General features: G+C 33.3%; 2 protein-coding genes across 3 annotated transcripts; one reads left to right on the forward strand and one right to left on the reverse strand.

Annotated features, from left to right (window-relative positions):
• Positions 1 to 6: 6 nt before the first annotated feature.
• On the reverse strand, positions 7 to 1,876 carry LOC111242104. The gene is made up of 3 exons (XM_022784394.1): positions 1,419 to 1,876; positions 733 to 943; positions 7 to 625 (listed from the first exon to the last, which is right to left on the reverse strand). The coding sequence occupies exons 2-3, from the start codon at positions 760 to 762 to the stop codon at positions 32 to 34; spliced, it is 624 nt and encodes a 207-aa protein (XP_022640115.1). The 5' UTR covers positions 763 to 943; positions 1,419 to 1,876; the 3' UTR covers positions 7 to 31.
• A 6,512-nt stretch (positions 1,877 to 8,388) lies between these two features.
• LOC106774486 (uncharacterized protein At5g08430) lies at positions 8,389 to 17,706 on the forward strand. 2 transcript variants are annotated; one of them, XM_022784400.1, is made up of 8 exons: positions 8,389 to 8,576; positions 8,939 to 9,709; positions 10,719 to 10,822; positions 11,035 to 11,094; positions 11,309 to 11,359; positions 14,827 to 14,897; positions 16,106 to 16,470; positions 16,609 to 17,706. In XM_022784400.1, exons 2-8 carry the CDS (start codon positions 9,031 to 9,033, stop codon positions 17,562 to 17,564), a joined length of 2,286 nt encoding a protein of 761 aa, XP_022640121.1. In that variant the 5' UTR covers positions 8,389 to 8,576; positions 8,939 to 9,030; the 3' UTR covers positions 17,565 to 17,706. The 2 variants fall into 2 exon arrangements, with proteins under 2 accessions (XP_022640121.1, XP_014516985.1); XM_014661499.2 differs by having other exon boundaries at positions 8,390 to 8,576; positions 8,935 to 9,709.
• The last annotated feature ends 967 nt before the right edge of the window (positions 17,707 to 18,673 follow it).

Consider the following 18,673-nt stretch of genomic DNA (forward strand, 5'->3'; position numbering starts at 1 on the left):
ACTAAACGTGAGGATAAAACAAGGTTATAAGCTAGAAAGGAGATGATTTTGCTACTAAAATGATGCTTAGATAATGGTAAGAATTAACATTATCACACTCCATGGCCTTGTGGAGGCTCCTCGTTGCGAATACGAGCTTTTCCATGCTCTTGATCTTCTTCTGGACTTCACGGGTTCCAAACTCGAGCTTGCGAGCATCTAGGACTTCAAAGCTAGCAAGGTTTTGGTCGAAACATCTAGCTGCAAGGCGGGAGATGGTAGCAACGACGAGGTTGAGGTCCTCGAGGCGTTCGACGCAGGCGAGGGTGAGGAGAAAGCACACGTTGCGGGAGTTGAGAGAGGAAACGGATTTGGACCTGATGATGTTGCGGTGGAGGTGGACAATTTCTTGGGGTGAGGGAGTTGTAGAGGGAGAGGAGGCGGCACATGGTCTTGGCGGCGTCGAATGGGAGGACGCTGAGGGTCTCAGGTGGGGAGGGTTCATCTTGGATGAAGAGCAAGCAAAGGTTGGTAGCGCTGGGACATGGAGCCATGGTTGGAGCCCTAGACGGATGTCGCATATCCGTTTTAGGCTCAAACGGACACGCGACATCCATTCGTGGCCTCTTATCTTCTTTCTTCTCCTCTGCACACATGAATCACACAACTCACAGAGTAATCACAGATCACAAACACTTGCAAAACGCTGTACAACATCAACCACACACAGGGATACATTTATGAAGAACTAACCTCTCGAAGAAGACCCAAGTCGCGAAGCATTGGCCACCGCACACACTATCACACCGTCTCATTACTGCACCGCTACACCGCCCGAATGACCACCGCACCACGAAACCCAAAAGGAGATGGAGGAAACAAACGAAATGGATATGAGAGAGTTGGAAGGATGGGAACAAATCTTAGGATGGAAACGGATGTCAGAGTAAGAGTTGAAGGTGCTCTGGAAAGAGAGAAAAGAGAAAATGAGAGGTGGGGCTTCGCAGTGAAAATGGCTTCTCAGTGAATATAAATAGAAATTAAGGTTTGAATAAATAAAATTAAAAAGTAAAAAAAAAAAGTTAAAAAGGTTAATTTTGTAATTAAAAAAATTTATAGAGTTTTGGAGAGGTGGAGGGAACAAAGATAGTGGTGGAGAGAGCAACACCCTTAAAAACACTATCTCGAGCATCATGTAAATTGATTCATTACTTTTTTATTATCCTTATTTTTTAATTGATATTGATATTTTAACAACTTCTTTTAATAACTTTTTTATAGTAGAATATGTGTTATCATTTTATTAGTCTATCTGAATTTAATTTTAAAAATATTTAAAATGGACGAATCACAAATTATCAACGTTGTCAAAAAATAGTTTAATCCTTTTTTAATATAGGATTAGATTCATGCGAAACATATCTTATTGAAAGAACTACCATATTATTGGGAGAATGAAAAATTATGTTCAAAAAAGAAAACAGAGCATAAAGGAGATTTATATAGGAATTAAAATGCCTCCGAGTGGGTTATTTATATAAGAATATTTGCAGAAGGAACAAGGCCCCGACTGAATTATGGAGCTTTGAACAGTTATGTGTTGGTTGTTTTCTGCATGGCAATGTTAAAGGTGGCACGCATGCACGATATCATGCCTCAGATTGCTTACACGATTGCTAGTGCTGTCTATTGGTATATTATGAAAAACAAGAAAAACAGAGGTTCACGAGTAGATATAACACTCACAGCCAAAAGGGCTTTGTCCATTTGAAACGCACTTCAAAAAATTCCATCACCATTTCCTAGTCATCATCACCGAAATGAAAGTTACACATATACATGATTTCAAAACTGTCATGAATTCAGCCTAACTTGGCTTATAGCAATCGTGTAAGCAAACTCAGACATGATATCGTGCATGCGTGCCACCTTTGACATGCAATGCAGAAAGCAACAAACGGATAACTATTCAGTGTTGCATCTGCAAATTTTATATAAACAACCCTCGTTGGGAGTCTTGTATCTTCACTGCAAAAAGAAAATTTAGAAGTTTGAAGAACAAGATGATGGTGCTAAAGGTGTGTGTGTTGGTAGTTTTCCTTGTAGGGGTTACTACTGCTGGCATGGATCTGAACCAGCTGAGAAGTAGTCATCATCATGACTCAAGCGATGAGCCTTCTGAGTCTTCAGAACCATGCTGTGATTCATGCCGCTGCACTAAATCAATACCTCCTCAATGCCATTGTGCAGATATTAGGTTGAATTCATGCCACTCAGCTTGCAAATCCTGTATGTGTACACGATCAATGCCAGGCAAGTGTCGTTGCCTTGACACTGATGATTTCTGTTACAAACCTTGTGAGTCCATGGATAAAGATGATGACTAAGAAAAAGGAAGATCAACTCTTTCTCTCTCAGATGAACAAAACACTTCAGTTTTGTTTGTTGTGTAAGGGAAGACAGAATAAAAGTTGGAATAAAAGCTACTGTTTCATCATTATGCTCTGTGTTTGGATGAAAAAATTACCATAAACAATGCTTTCTGGTTTCTTTTACATATTCCTTGCTTTTTGCTTTTAGGATTTTCAATTTTATTCTTTTAAAGTATAATTTTTTATATTTTTAATAAAAAGAGGTAAAAAGAATGATTATAAAAATATAAATTCTTGTATTTTTTTTAAAAAAAAAAAAGAAAAAAAGAAAAAAAGATAAAAGAGTAAAGGAAATACAAGAATAAAATTATCATAAAAATATAAAATTCTTGTATTTTTATTTTCAAAATAGAAGAGTATTTTTTTTCAAAAAGAAAAGAGAGTAAAAAGAAATAAGAGAATAAAAAGAAAGATATAAGAGTAAAAGGAAGATAAAATAAATTTTTGTATTTTTTTTTTAAAAAGAAGATATTTTTGTAGTTTTTCGAGTAAAAAAAGATTTTAGTAGTTTTTTAAGTAAGAAGAGATTTATTTTTTAAAGAAAAAAAAAATAAAAAGTAAGATTAGTATTTTTTTTTTCAAGAAAGAAGAGAGTAAAAAGTAGAGCTCTCAAAATGGGTCATAATTCGGAGGTCAATTCGGTCCACCAGGGATTCGGACCGGGTTAGGTTTAAAAAAATTGTTTTTTTTATTATGCGAGTTAGATTTCAATCTCGCTTATTTAAATCCGGGTCATGCGGGTTGAATTTGTGATGAGCCGGATTGGCTCACCAATCCACCAACCTAATTTTATTTTATTAAAATTTAATTTTAACTTTATAAAAAAATATTTATTATTTTTTTTCTTGAAAAAATTATTTAAGTTTCCTATTTTTAAAATTAATTAAAACACATGGGAGTAAAATTTGGAAGTGAAATTTGTTTAAATTTAAATTATAGAAAGTTTGTAATTTTTTAATTTGGAAGTGAAATTTGTTTAAGTTAAATTATAGAAAGTTTGTAATTTTTTTATTTAAAAAAATTGTAATTAAGTGAGTAAATGAGTTAACCCGTTTACTAATGGATGGAGCCAGATTTAAATTTTTTTAGCTTGCTAATAAATGAACCAGTTTGATTGGTTTACTAAGTGATCAACCCATGAAGAGTCGGACCGAATGCCTCATTTGACAGCTCTAGTAAAAAGTAAGATTAGTATTTTTTTTTTTCAAGAAATAATATTTTTCTTCAATTAAGCATGGTTTCAAAATGAAAAATCATTTTCATATCTCCTAAATACTACTTGGTACGAAGCAATTAAAGAAACAAGCACATGGAGAACAGTTTTAGGTTCTAAGAATCGACTATCACTCTAACTTCTTAACCAACCAGGACAATTTATGTAATGGTTCATTCAAATAATAGATTATATTTAATTTTATATACTTTTGGGAAGTGTACTGTGATGCATTACAAGAAATTTTTATATTTTGAGATTTTTTTTAGATTTTATCCTTTGGATGTCGATTTTCTAAAACCATGAATATTTATAAATATTTTCTAAATACTACATATTTTTCTATAGTGATAATTTTTTCTTTATATGTTCTCATTTAGTTATATTTTTAATTAACGTATAAAAAAAAATTTGTTTATATTTTAATTTAGTTATATATTTAGTTAACTTACAATGTCAATGTATATATTTTAATGGTAGCTTATATTTATATATTTTAATTTGGTTATTTTTTAGCTAATCAATGACTTCTTTTATTTGTATATTTCTATTGAGTTATATTTTTAATTAACGTGAACATTGTTACTTTGTACCCTCTAGAAAACTGACCTGATAAAAAGGTCCCCACAAATGTATCTTTTGGGAAGAATATATTCTTTTCCATAAAAATGCTTATCTTTTGGCGCACACCATTCTTTTCATACCTGAATTTTTGCTTAGCATCTCAAGTTTCGTACCGATGAGCAATTCATTTTTAAAAAATGCAACTTTAAAGGAATTTAATAAAACAATGTGAGACTCACTCAGTTTTATTTAAAACTCACGCATACCTAACATTCATTATATTAATAACGTAATCAATTCAACTATATTTCATCTTCATAGAAATGTTATGAAGAGTTAATTATATTTTTAAACATATATATTTCATTATTAGATCGAAAATCATACAATATATAATAGTTAAATTTGATTAGGAATGACAACGATTCAATCAAACATAGTTAGATTCAAATGTATATTATACTTTTAGATCTAGTAAAACATTTTTGACAAATCTTTGGTGTGGTTATTGATAAATTGAGATTTGACTACCATGTTATCGCCAATCTAATCTCTTACCCATTAAACAATGATAGGTAGTTTTAGCATTTTTTAGACTAAACGAAATGAGTTCATGGTAATAATTTGCATACTCGGTGATGAATATAATCTTTTTATTATCTGGATAATACATAGGTATATGATTATATCCTAAGTAGGTATCCAGAAAGATTAACATCTGGTTATGGCTCCAATTATCACCCAATAGATATATTAGGAATTGAGTATGCATTTTTGGGACATGCTTAATTGGGATCAGTGCCACTCACCGCTCAACTTCTTTACTAAAACCATGTTGGAGAGCCAGATAACATACTTAACCTTCCCGAATGAACCTTGCTTTATGTAGTTTGTTCACTTCAACCTGGACCGCTTTTTGTGTGTTTTCCCCATTAATGTTTCTTTTGTGCTACTAGTTGAGTTTTTTTTTTTAAGATGGCCAACTTGTGAGACATCATCCCAAAATATATTTTTGGTATGCCAAGTNTTGTCTTCACAAACATTAAAAGAGTAAACACATTTATACAAAAGTGAGTATATAATACAATAAAACCAATATATAGTCTAACATAGAAAAACATATTAGAAAGTAGATATCTAAATGACATCTCTATCAAAAACTGATAAATTTAACTATTGGTAAATAATTAAACTATTTAGTAATTTATTAAAAAACAAGATAATATGTTGAAAAAAAAATGTATCAATGACTGTGTTAAACATTTAAGATTAAGCAACTTTTAACATCTAATTAGAGATGAAAACGAATTAGATAAAATACGGATATTACTTATTCACAACTCAACTCATCTGAAAAAACACTAACTCTATTTATCCCATTTATCTATTGGATATCTATATAAAATAAATTTATGAATTTTTTCTGGAGTGACGCTAAACATTTGTGAATATTTTAAAACAAATAAATTTTGAATATTTAAACACTAAAATTACTTTAAAATTAAAATAGTATTAAATAAAATAAAATACAACTAAAAGTAAAGTTTGATGGATTTTGGATAATATACCTATCATATGCTTACTTGTTATCCTAATACCAGAAACAGAAACTAAAAAAAAAAGTCATATACTTCACTCACGTTGCACATTGAATAAAAGTTTTCGAATTTAACTTTTAAATGTTCGAATCTGCTTCTTACATACAAGCTAGAACCAGAGAGCAGAAAAAAAAAAATAGAACTTCATACCTAAAAGCAGCTACTCAATACGTCATAACCTAATAATTTTATTTATTTTTTCTTTAGTAAATACACGTATACAAATAATATAACACATACACCATATACATAAAATCCATTTATAGATAAATATTAAAATATTCATTATTCATCGTAAATTTTATTTACAAATATATATAAATATTTTTTCAATCTTTACATCTAATATTAAATAAACTATATTACCATGGATTAGGTCAACCAATAATAAAGTAAATATTTATTTATTATAAATAACTTAAAATAATTTTTATGAATAACTGTTGAAAAATTGTTAATATTAACTTAAATTTTATAAATACTTAAAGTATTTAAAATTAATTTTATATTTTTTAACTTTTAAAAAAATAACATTTTACATGTATTAAAATTCACAAATTCTATAAGCATTTAATTTAACATTTTCTTCTAATATTCTAATTTAATTGTGACAATGTAAAGCTAATAAATGCGGAAACCTTTTAATTTATTATTATTTACTTCTTAAAAAATTAATTAGTGTCATTAATGTATTATTAATTTGTATTAATTAATAATTAAAATTTCTTTTATTTTGTAATTAGTCAGCTATTTTTTATTTTAATTCATGCAATTAAAGCATATAACTTTTGATAATTATTTACTTTCATTAATTGAGACAATAAAATTTTATAAATTTTTAATAATTAATTGTTTTCATTAATTTATTACCGTATTATATTAATTAATAATTAATTTTTTTTTTGTTATTGAATTATATTAACTATTTTTTGTTTTATTATTTTCACTGAAACAGTAAAAGTTTACCCCCTTCATTTATATTTTCCATTCATTGCTAAAAGAAGTAAGCTTCTGTAATTTGACTCTCTCTTTTTTATTGCAAGTGTGTGAATTTCCATAAACCTTAGTAATAATGATATGAATTTATTTTATTATTATTTGTTATACATTAACTTTCTAGTTCAAATAATTATATTTACGTTTAGTTTTATTAATTTTTAGTCTATATAATAAAATAAGTTGTTTATATATTTTTAATGTCGGTAATATATATATATATATATATATATATATATGCATGAATGTTTGGGTAAAATTCATGTTTTCTTTCAAAATACTATTTTTTATATTGTATAACATGATATTTGGTTGAATTCGATCTAAATTAACATGCTTTTAGTTCAGTTTATTTAATTTGGGTTTATGTAAAAATATTAAAAATTTCTAAAGAGTCTAATTTCATATAAATTAATTGATTAAGATGTCATTTTATTATTAATTGAAATTATTATACATTATAAACAAAATTTAATTTAATTCCACATACAATTACATTGTTTCAAAAAACAATTACAATTAAATAACTTTTATTTTATAAAAATCAAATCCATACAAAGATTATGTGTATATGTAACTTAAATATAATATCAAAAACTTTAAATATAAGAACAATTTGATTGTTTTGAAAAATATCTATGATTAGTATAATCTTCATCAAATTCATTTGAAGAAGGAGTTCAATGCTAATTTTACTCAAAAAAAAAAAATCATCCATAATTCACATTTAGTAGTGAAGAGATTATTATTTTAAACTCAAGGAATCTCTATCTTTAATATTTTTTAAAAAAGAGGAAAAAAAAAGGAATGATATATATTGAAATATAAATATTAGTTATTTGCATTTGTGTAGTAAAAGTGAACTCTTAACTTCATGTAAGTTTTTAAAGGTAAGGTTAAAAATAAGATAGAAATGATGAGAGTGTGCAATTTTCCTTTTTATCAAAACCTTCACTAAAATAGTACCAACCATGTCAATACCCACATTTGCTATTTCTTATAAAGATCCAACCAAAGTTTGTCTTCACTTCATAGTATGAGTAAGTTCATGAATTTTAGCAATTTACTTAAACATTGTACAATGTATGTTCCAAAATGAACAATCTCCAAGCTAATAAAACCAAACAATAATAAAATTAAACATTGTGAGTTGTTTTATTTTTATTTGAATTAAATATCTTTTTACTTTCTAAATTTATACATGTAATTAAAATTTATTTTTATGTCAATTTTTTTTATATATTTTGATGTCACACTTAGAAATTAATAAATATAATATTTTTAACTTAATTTTGTAGATATAAAACATGTCAAACATTTCAAACATCATGCTAAAATATGTTAAAAAAATATTTAAAATAATTAAATTAATACTATCATATTAATTCATGGTTAAAATTTTAAGATAAAAACGTGTAAAAATAAGAAAAAGAAAATGAGTTTTACATCTAAATTTTCAAACTAAAAAGTATTTAACCTTGAGAAATAAAAAATAAGAAGGGTGGAGAGAATTAAATCAACTAATAATTTTCTATAAAAGATTAATAATTGTAAAAAGTTACAGAATGTGTTTTTTTATTTGGTCATGTGGGCCCATTCCATGTTTCATTGTTAGATTCCAACCTGCTAAACATTTGGCTTGGCACTTTGCTCCTCAGTGTTCACTCTGTTCAGAGACAATTCTCAGAGCTGCCTCCACAATCAATCAGAGCAGAGTTGTCTGTTTCTTCTCGAACATTCGCCGCTACTATTTCATAACCGTCTCACTCTCAGCCAACGCGATTTTCATCGGAGGTGACTACTCTCTCTCTTCCTGGCTCGCTCAATTTTGTCTATTAATTTTTCCTTTGTTGACGGAATTGCATGTTTCTTTGCGCTTGTTTATGTATTGGTGAAGACCAATTTATAAGTTTTTTGTTTCTTTCTGTTTCTGAATGAATGTTTTTTATGGGTAATTTTGTATTTTTTTCATGTTATAATCTCTTATTCTTCTTGGTACTGCTTTCAGTTCAACTCTTTTTTTTTTTTTTCTAGGTTTCAGCGGCTATGGAAATGCATGTCATTTTTTTTTGTTATCATTATGTTATTGACACGAACCGTCTTTAATTGCATCTCCAATTTATGTCTGTTTTTTTTAATCAATTTGTTTTAGTCAGAGATTGGGGACAGAGAGAGCATGGGGAGGGGAGAATTGGAAAGTTAGAAGACTGCGAGCATTTAGTGGAGAAGGTTGAAATTGGACATATTTATGGTAGGGAGAATGGATGATGAATCTAATGTTGGTTCTTTCTGGATGGAGGAAATTAATGGAAAGGTCCAGACACCCGTGACGAGGAAAAGGAAATACAGGACAAAGAAAAAGGAATTTCATGGATGGGGATCGGTTCCCCTTATCTTGTTTCTCCAGTCCATAGGTAGAGATACAAAGAAGGAGATAGCTCAAAGCGAGGTTGCAAATATTGTAATGGAGTATGTTAAGCAGAAAAGTCTCTTTCATAAAACAAAAAAGAAGAGAATTGAGTGTGATGAAAAGCTTCACTCGCTGTTTAAAAGGAAGACCATTAGCCGGTTGAAAATCAATGACTTGCTTGAGTCACACTTTGCGGAGAATTGCGAGGAATCCTCTGATGATGTTTTGTTTGACTCAGAAGAGGATGACGCCTTTTCAATGTGTGAAACTCCGAGAACAGCACCTTCAGAGAAGAGGAGTCAACTGAAGAAACCGGTTTTTGAAAAACCGAGGAGCTGTTTTGCTGCTGTTGTTCCTGCCAATATCAAGCTTGTTTATTTGAAGAGAAGTCTAGTTGAGAAGCTTCTAACTGATCCTGAAACTTTTGAAACTAAAGTGGTTGGAAGCTTCATAAGAATCAAAAGTGACCCAAATGATTACCTTCAGAAAAACTCACATCAGCTTTTGCAAGTCACAGGTAATCTGGCCTCTCTTCATTAATTATAACATTGCATTCAAATAAATGCTATTTGTTTTCTTCCAAATGTACAGTTCACTTTCAGTAGGTATGTTCATCAACTGCTTAAGTTGAATTCTTATGTTTATAACAAGCGGTGGTTTCTAACAAAAAAAAAAAAGAAACTGAAATGTACTTACTCTCTTTTTTACATTATTGGTTTGATGATCTGGCAAATTAGTCAAATTTGCTAGATTGAAGAGTATTCACAAAGATAACAATGAACAAAATTAACTAAGCCTGTTACATCACTTTTGCAGGGATCCTCATAAATTAAGCAAACCTCATGTGCTTATTTAGTACACGATCCATTTGGACGAACTTCATCAGAAGTTTTTCTAGAAGAGAAAAAATAAATGAAATTTACTTCTCTATAGGCTAAAATTAACTTGTGTACAAGTTAATAGAAAATTATATAAACTATCTGAGAGAGATTCTACAAATTAACCCATACATAAGCTAATTTTAGCTTATGGAGAAGCTAATACTAATTTTTCCTCTTATCTTTTCTCTCCTATAAAGGACTTACAGAGATGTTCTTCCGAGCATGCCCTAAGTCAAGGCTGGGTATGGTAGTCCTAACTGAATGATTTGATTTATTCACCATGAATGACGATGAACAAATCAATCTAATCCAATAACCTCATGTTGGGTACGGTTTTAATAACTAGGAAAAAGTTGTACATGATCATGTGCTGCTTTTTGACAACATTAAAATAGCATCCTAATTGAATATTTTGGACTATTCACAACAAATAACAGTGAAAAAAAACTCCAATCCAGTTGCTTTCGAGTTAATTTTCCACAGTCCTTAGTGGAATTATTTCTCATAGTGTTTTGTCTTAATCTATTATTTATTTGTGAATTTGGCATGCAATTGACAATTGAATGTGACATGTATAGAAAAAATAGACAATGGCATTTATTTTTTCTAATTGGCTGAAGTGTAATTTTTTTTGGGTGTATCCAGGTATAAAAAAGAGTTCTGAAGTAAACGGGGAAATTCACCTTCAGGCTTCTGGTTTCTTTAAGGACATCAGAATTCAAATGCTTTCAGATGATAATTTCTCTGAGGTATGTTTTATCTTGCTTTATTTAGCAAAAGTAGTAGTAATTATTGCTTGATTCTGGTGCTAAGCAAAAAGGTTTTAGGTATCTGTATGCATTCATTCTTCTTGATTAATTTCTATCAAATTAATGTTTGTCTACTTAAGTGACAGTTTTAGTTAAGCACATGTTAACTGGAAGTTGAGGGTGGGTTTGAGATTATGTGACTTTGGTTTCAGGAGGAGTGTGAGGATTTGCACCGAAGAGTGAGAGATGGCTTGGTCAAGAGACCTATGACTGTAAGCTCTTTCAATTGCTTTGATTTTTTTTTTTTTTAAATATGGTGAAATTCCTATAGCACTATAACAATCCACTTCCATAGATTATGAACTGAAAGGAATAGAGCAGTGTATTCTGTATTCATGGAAGTATGTTTTACTCTAGAGTCCAGATACTGTATCTGATGATTTAATAAAATGTATGTAATGTGACACTTTCTTTTATACATGGTAGGTGGATATGGAGCACAGAGCAAGAGTATTGCATGAGGATATGACTAAGCATGTATGTACTGAACTGTAGTTGAACCTTGTGTTTTGGTCGCTTTGTTTGTGCTTCTGTTCATGATTTCTTCATAATTTGTCAAGCTGGTTTTTGAAACGTGAATATAGTCAAATTGTACAGTTTAACGGAGGATACATTAAAAATAGCTTGAAATATATCATATAAATGACAAATAATGTATAGATTTCAATTAACAAATTTTACCAATAATAAATTGAAAAAAATAGATTGATCACAAGTCTCATTAACCAAATCCCAACTCATAATTAAGTGTGTGAAGTCTCTATTTAGGAAGAAAAAAAAATGACCAACAGAGTGTCCTGTATTTCATCATGTTGACAGCACCACTAGTCCATGTTTTGTAATAGATTATTTTCAGGAAACAATTGCTTTTTCTTCAAAAGATCTCTTTGAAAGCTGGTATAAATAAGTGATCTTCAAAATATGCTTAAGTAAGCACACACCTAATGGGAAAAAGCTTGGTTATTGTTGTGTGCTATAAGTCATGCAGCCGGAACAATTTCTGAGCCACTCCTGCTTTTTACTCCAAAATATTGGTGTCTGCTTAAATGCAGATGTTTTCTTGTAATATGTTTATGCACCAGGAAAGACCAAAATTCGTTTCTATAGCAGCTTGCCTTTTTTTATACGGTTGGAAGTCCCACATCGACTAGAGATAAGGCCAATTTATAATATATAAGTGGGGTGCAGATCTCACCTTACAAGCCGGTTTTGTGGGGTTGAGTTAGGCCTAAAACCCACTTCTAACATGGTATCAGAACTATGGTTAGAGCCTATCCTAACAATATTTGTTGGGCAGATTGTTCCACCCGCTATTGGGCCATTATCAGACCACCCATTAATATCTTGTCTCATGCTCGAGATGTATATATCTCGGCGTGAAGGGGGTGTGTTGGAAGTCCCACATCGACTAGAGATAAGGCCAATTTATAATATATAAGTGGAGTGTAGACCTCACCTTACAAGCCGGTTTTCTGGGGTTGAGTTAGGCCTAAAACCCACTTCTAACATATACTTCTATTATGAGTTTCTATTCTCAATACGTTGCAATGTGATAGGTTTCTGAACATGAAACCTAATCAAAGAACACACTCTCACACCAGTATAACAGAAAGAATGAGATGAATCTTGTATTATTTTGTATTATTCACAGAAAAGAATAGTCGGTACAATCAAGATACAGGGGCATAATCCTAAGGGCCTATCAACAATCAATGTTCCTCTGCTTTCTATCCTAATCCCATTTTCCATTATATCCAAATATCCTATATCTTAACATTACACTTCGTTGCAGAACAACCTTATCCCCAAGGTTGGAATCCAAAAGCTTGGTCTCATGGCTCCTCTTCCTTATGGTGTTATCATATGAAGGGAACCCACTGGCTATGCCCTCCAATTCAAGTAGGAGGCTTGGGTGGTGGCAAATCCTACTCTTCATCCTTCCCTAAAATAACTTCCCCAAAATAACCATCCGTAGACTCCTTTATGGTATGATTCAATTTTGGTTCAGCCTCGCTCTCTTCCTCCTCTTCTTCGATCAATATCAACATTCGTAATCCTTTCTCCGGGCATTGGTGGGCATTGATGGCCTGGACTAAACGGCCCTCCGCACCTAAAACACCTTCCCTCCTCCCTTCTCTTCACAAACTCCGAGTAAGGTAAGTTTCAGATATTTCTCCCTCTACCATCGAAACTAGGTTTCGGTATTCCGCTTCCCTGGATCGCCTCCTTCTTCACTGATCCTACACTCTCCGTCGCCCCCCTCGACCTTGCATGTCATGACTGGGTTCTATTCGCTTCACTGTCCCTATCGTCCTTTCCCAAGAACCCTGGTTCTTGGTCGTCAACCCGCCTCCGTTATTCGCGCTGGCGCACAGCTCCTCAACATCGCGCGTGATTCGCATGGCCGTCATCAAGTCTTGCGGATCATGTGGTCGCACGTGGTTGCGAACCCCTTCCTGAAGGCCCGCCATGAAGTAACCCAGGAGTTGCTCTTCGGGAATCCTGGTCGTCTGTCCTACCAGAACTTCAAAGTCCTTAATGTAATCTTCCACTGACCCCACCTGTTTAATGGCCACCATCCTCCCAAAAACCGACCCTCGGTTTCTCCCTCCAAACCGAATCACCATCGCCCTTTTTAATCCTTCCCAAGAATGGTTCTTGGTTTTCTCCCTCCAAAATCGGAACCAATAACCCGCATACCCCTCCATGTTGATGAAGGCCAATCGCAATTTCTCTTCTTCGTCCACCCTTTAGACTTTGAAAAAAATTTCCGCCCTACTGATCCAGTTCAAAGGATCGCCTCCTTCAAACACAGGTAACTCCACCCGTTTCCTTCAATTAGGTTGCCCTTCTTGACTCCCTTCACCTCTTCTTCCCCTCTCTTCGTCGTGTCTACCCCCGCTCTCATTAACTGATGACTGACTTCCATTAGTTTCTTGGTCGTCCTGGTGTTGATTACGTTCCCCCAACATCCTCAAAATTGCCTGAATATCCTACCGCATGGCCACAGAGTCTTGTCTCAGCGCCCCCGTCTCATGTCGCAGCGCCCCAGTATCTGCTTTCATTTCAGCCACAACAATCTCTATGGCTTCCAGCTGGCCTTCTACCGCCACCAATCTTCCCTCCATCATGCGTGATTTCCCCTTCTCAATTTGGATCCGGCAGGTCAGACCAATTTGATAGGTTTCTGAACACGAAACCTAATTAAAGAGCACCCTCACACACTCTCTCACCAGTATAACAGAAAGAATGAGATGAATCTTGTATTATTCACAGAAAAGAATAGTCTGTACAGTCAAGATACAAGGGCATAATCCCCTTCACAGGTCTAAGGGCCTGTCAACAATCAATGTTCAAAAGCCGCCTTCTAACAATACAATCAATCTATTTATACAATTCCTCAGCCTTCTATCCTAATCCCATTTCCCATTATATCCAAATACCCTATACCCTAACACAATGCTAGTGGCAAACCATGGTCCGTTGCAAATTATATTGAACTTGATAATAATTTCATTTGCGTGCTGTCTTTTAATTGATAATAATAGTTACCAGCACTGACGCATCGGAAATAGAATTTTCCATTCAGTGTCACATTCTATCACCTCTATACAAGTACTCTTGGAAATATATAGAATGCCTAAGTTCAAGTATTGGACAACTCTTAGATACTACTTATGGTGTTTATTAATACATGCTAGCCATACCCCAGATTTTTTTCCCATTCTTGTTGATGTTTGTCTGTAAGTCAATTATCAATTTGTACATTCATGCTCTGTTGTATAAACTTGTCCTGTGTTTACATTGAAACTGTGCTTGCCCCTAACATGCTTGTTTCATATAAGATTTGATTTTACCCTTTTGATATCTAGGTTTATTTCGCCTAACTCTACTTTAATATTTCCTTATTCCTGCTTTCTTTTGATGTGATGTTTTTGTTTCAGTGGCTTGCCAGAGAACTTACTCTTCTACAAAATCTCATTGATCGAGCGAATGAAAAGGGTTGGCGTAGAGAATATCCTTTTCTAATATTCATTTGACAATTTTTTTCTACATTGTGGTATATTGTCCCATCCATTTTTTGCATCACAAGATGCATAAATCTAGTTAACACACTACACTACCCTTGTTATACAACTAAATTTGATCTCTAGTATACTTCATACATCATTAACTGTACTATTTGTCATAAATAAAAACCGCCATGGGCTATTTATTGCAATTTATATATACGTAGTAACCCATGACACAACTTCATTACTTCATGATCCTTGATTGTTATATTTATAATGTATTTATTTTGTTTTTGCAAATATTAATACTGATGTGCTTATTCAACTAATAAAAACAATAAAAATCTGATTGTATTTTTGGACAGTTGTTCATGATGGGAAAAACCCAAGTCTTACATCTATTATAGATATCTAAATAATGTATATAAATGAAAGGTGTGCCTCGTCTTATGAAGTGACTTTTGGGGTTGAATTTGCCCTAAACCCAAATTATACGCTAGTGTCAGAGTTTATCCTAGATCTATTATTGGACTACTTTTGGGTGTGAGAGGGTGTATTGACAAAAACACTAGCGTCATTCTAACTAGAAATAGTTTTGTAGTGTGTATATATGGTGGGCAACCTTCATCTTATGAGCTAGTTCTTTGGATTGAGTTAAACACGGATTCTAGCATTTGGGTCATCAAACCAATTCTTTTTCAGTCTGTCTGTTTTCATCTGACACTTGTATAATTCTTCTTTAATTGACTAATATTTCCAGCATTAATTCTTTCAGTGTCATATTGTTGGATAGATTTAGGGAGAAGCATTTATCTTCCTAACCACATCGCCTACCTTGTATATTTACTCAATTGATCTCCAAATACCTATCACTTGAGTTATGCCGTTAGAGGATGGGTAGCTTCCGTGCTTCCCTTAATCCAGCATCAGACTCATCTTTTGTGTAATAAAACTAAATACCACCGTAAAGCTGCTACTCCTTTTGAAAGTCATACTGACTGATTGCATTACAATCCCTTCTAGTTAGGTCTCAACTTTTTTACAGTGCTGTAGTACACATCTGATTTAGAAAGCAGTCAGTCATTGTAATTAATATTGTGCAATAGAATTATTGTCTGATCATGTGTATAAGGCTTGTAGCGATCGCTTTTAAGTAAAATTTTAAGAAAGACTTTGTTTGAAACAAAGATTCCTTAATAATTTGAAGTACACTGGAAGAATATCTACAAAGAAGAGAGAAGCTTCAGAGACCTGATGAGCAGAAACGGTTATTGTGTGAGTTTCCTCAAGTTATTGCAGATGATCAAAAAACAGAATCTACCACTCCAGATGATCGAGATCAAAAGGTAGAAAACAATTTACAGGAGTTCTGGCAGGCCGCATGTACAAAATCATCTTTAGTGACTGAGGACGCAAAGGCAGTTACAAATGCAAAACTGGATATTACCGATCTTGTAAAACCACAAAACAATTTACCAAGGTCCATTCACATTCTCCGAATATCGCCAGATGTTCCTCTTTTGGATATCACAAAGAATAGCTCTATTTCGATTTGTGATTCACGTGACACTACAGGTTTGTTATAAACATTTCCATTTTCCTTGGTTCATCCTTTTGCTGTAAGCTGGTTTTTTATCTGTGAATGTGTTCGATGGTAATATTGCTGTACTTATGCTAATGTCATTCTTTGATGTTCTTCGCATATGTTGGCAGAGCACCAATCCTGTGGCCTACCTGTCCAACAGCAGCCCGAGCAACAAACAGACTTTGCATATAAGAATGACGTGTCTAAGCCAACTAAATCACATGAAGCAAAGATCTCTCAATCACTGCCCGACAAACAGATCTGGCCATCTCAAAGCAGTGGCTTATATGTCCAACAGCACCTAGAACAACTGAGAGACGCTACATATAGAAATGGCACACCTAAGCCATCCCAATTAGATGAAAGGAAGATATCTCAAGCATTTCCCAACAAACAGACAGGGCCTTCTCAGGTTGAGGTTTTAGAGCTAAGTGATGACTTACATATCCAACAGTCGACAGAGCAACAAACAAACTTATCACATGAGTATGGCGAGTCTAAGCCAGCTGAATCACCCGAAGTGATGAGCTCTCAAGTATTCCCCAGCAGACAGATACAGGCATCTCAGTTGGATGTTATAGAGCTAAATGATGACTTAGCTGATCAACAACCGGAAGAGCAACAAATTGACTTTGCATATAACAGTGGCATGTGTAAGCCAGCTAAATCACATGAAGCGGAGATCTCTCGATCACTACCCAGCAAACAAATACAACCATCTCAGGTTCAGGTTACATTGTCCAGCAAACAGATACAGCCATCTGAGATTCAGGTTACGCTGCCCAGCATACAAATGAAACCATCCGAGGTTATAGAGCTGAGCGATGATGATGATGACGACGAAGAAGAAAATGAAAAAGCAAATACTACAAAATTGGTTCCCGCTGTGCAGTGGGAGGATACCTCGATGTGGCATTACAGAGATCCCTCGGGTAACGTACAAGGACCATTTTCCTTGACTTCTCTTAAACGTTGGAGCGATGCTGGGTACTTTAATGGAGATTTCAGGGTCTGGAAGTCAGGTGATAAGCAGAATGAAAGTGTATTGCTGGTGAAGATACTAGCCCAGTTTTTTACCATTTGATCAAATTTCTTTTGATGCACGTTGTAAAATGCTGCTCAATTGTTTGTTTTGATACACCTGGCCAGCCAACAAATATACAACTTAACTGTAACTAAACTTTTGGTCTCTAATTGAATTATTTTTCCTTCTCCTTGCTCGTTCATCTCTTCACCTGGTCAAGACGAATAAATAATATTGACTCATTCTGTTAGGAGTATATATTGAGTAAAATAAACTATAGGATGAAATACCTAAGTCCAGATTTTTCCTTTCAGTGGATTAGTTATTTGTGTTAGATTCTCTTCTTCTATATGATGCATAATGTTATATTGTACGGACTATGTGCAGCGATGTTGCAACACTGCAGATGCTATGATTGTCCAAGGAGGTTGATGCCATCATGCGGGTACTGTGAATGCGCTAACATGAGATCTTTCTAAAGCTTGGATTACAAATAAAAGGAAAAGACAGAAAGAATATATTGGAATAAAAATGTATATCTATTGATGAAAAAAATGCAGCATATATACTGTTACAACATGTGGATAAGAACGAATAAAAGAGAGTAACTGCTTTACAGCTCATCATATTCTAGAAGAACGCTAGTTGTTATTCAACTATTTCTGTAATGCAAAAATATGAAGTAGCAGAGTGTGTATTGTGGCCCATTTCAACTGTTGCACAATGCTGTTTTTGGGATGGATTGGGTTCTTCCTCTGTTAGCCCCCCACAAGTTGGAGGTAGGAAGATGTTGATTAACTCCAACTTGGATAAGTTTAAGTTGAACAACTTTGGAGGAAGAGCTTTTGTGAAGATGTCTGCTAGTTGGTTCGAGGATGACACAGGAATTAATCGCATCAAGCCAGCTTGTAGTTTCTCACGAACAAGGTGGCAATCAATGTCCAAATGTTTTGTCCGCTCATGGAAAACAGGATTTGCTGCAATATGCAATGCGCTTTGATTGTCACAGTACAAGACAGGTTGTTTGGAACAAGGGATTTTTAGATCTCGAAGCAGAAAATTTAGCCATTGTAACTCATAAGTGGCTGAAGCAAGGGCTCGATATTCAGCTTCGGATGATGAGCGAGATACAGTGTTTTGCTTCTTTGTCTTCCAAGAAATTAAGGAAT

This window comes from Vigna radiata, chromosome 1 (genome assembly GCF_000741045.1).
Source record: "Vigna radiata var. radiata cultivar VC1973A chromosome 1, Vradiata_ver6, whole genome shotgun sequence".
Taxonomy (NCBI): domain Eukaryota; kingdom Viridiplantae; phylum Streptophyta; class Magnoliopsida; order Fabales; family Fabaceae; genus Vigna; species Vigna radiata.

Bases quoted from the DNA above. Each gene is read 5' to 3' on its own strand.
- LOC111242104 (XM_022784394.1), bottom strand. From the start codon at position 762: ATGCTTCGCGACTTGGGTCTTCTTCGAGAG. The intron at 626-732 runs GTTAGTTCTTCA...TCATGTGTGCAG, and splicing joins ACTTGGGTCTTCTTCGAGAG to AGGAGAAGAAAGAAGATAAG.
- LOC106774486 (XM_022784400.1), top strand. From the start codon at position 9,031: ATGGTAGGGAGAATGGATGATGAATCTAATGTTGGTTCTTTCTGGATG. The intron at 14,898-16,105 runs ATATCCTTTTCT...AATTTGAAGTAC, and splicing joins GAAAAGGGTTGGCGTAGAGA to ACTGGAAGAATATCTACAAA. The intron at 16,471-16,608 runs GTTTGTTATAAA...ATATGTTGGCAG, and splicing joins TGATTCACGTGACACTACAG to AGCACCAATCCTGTGGCCTA.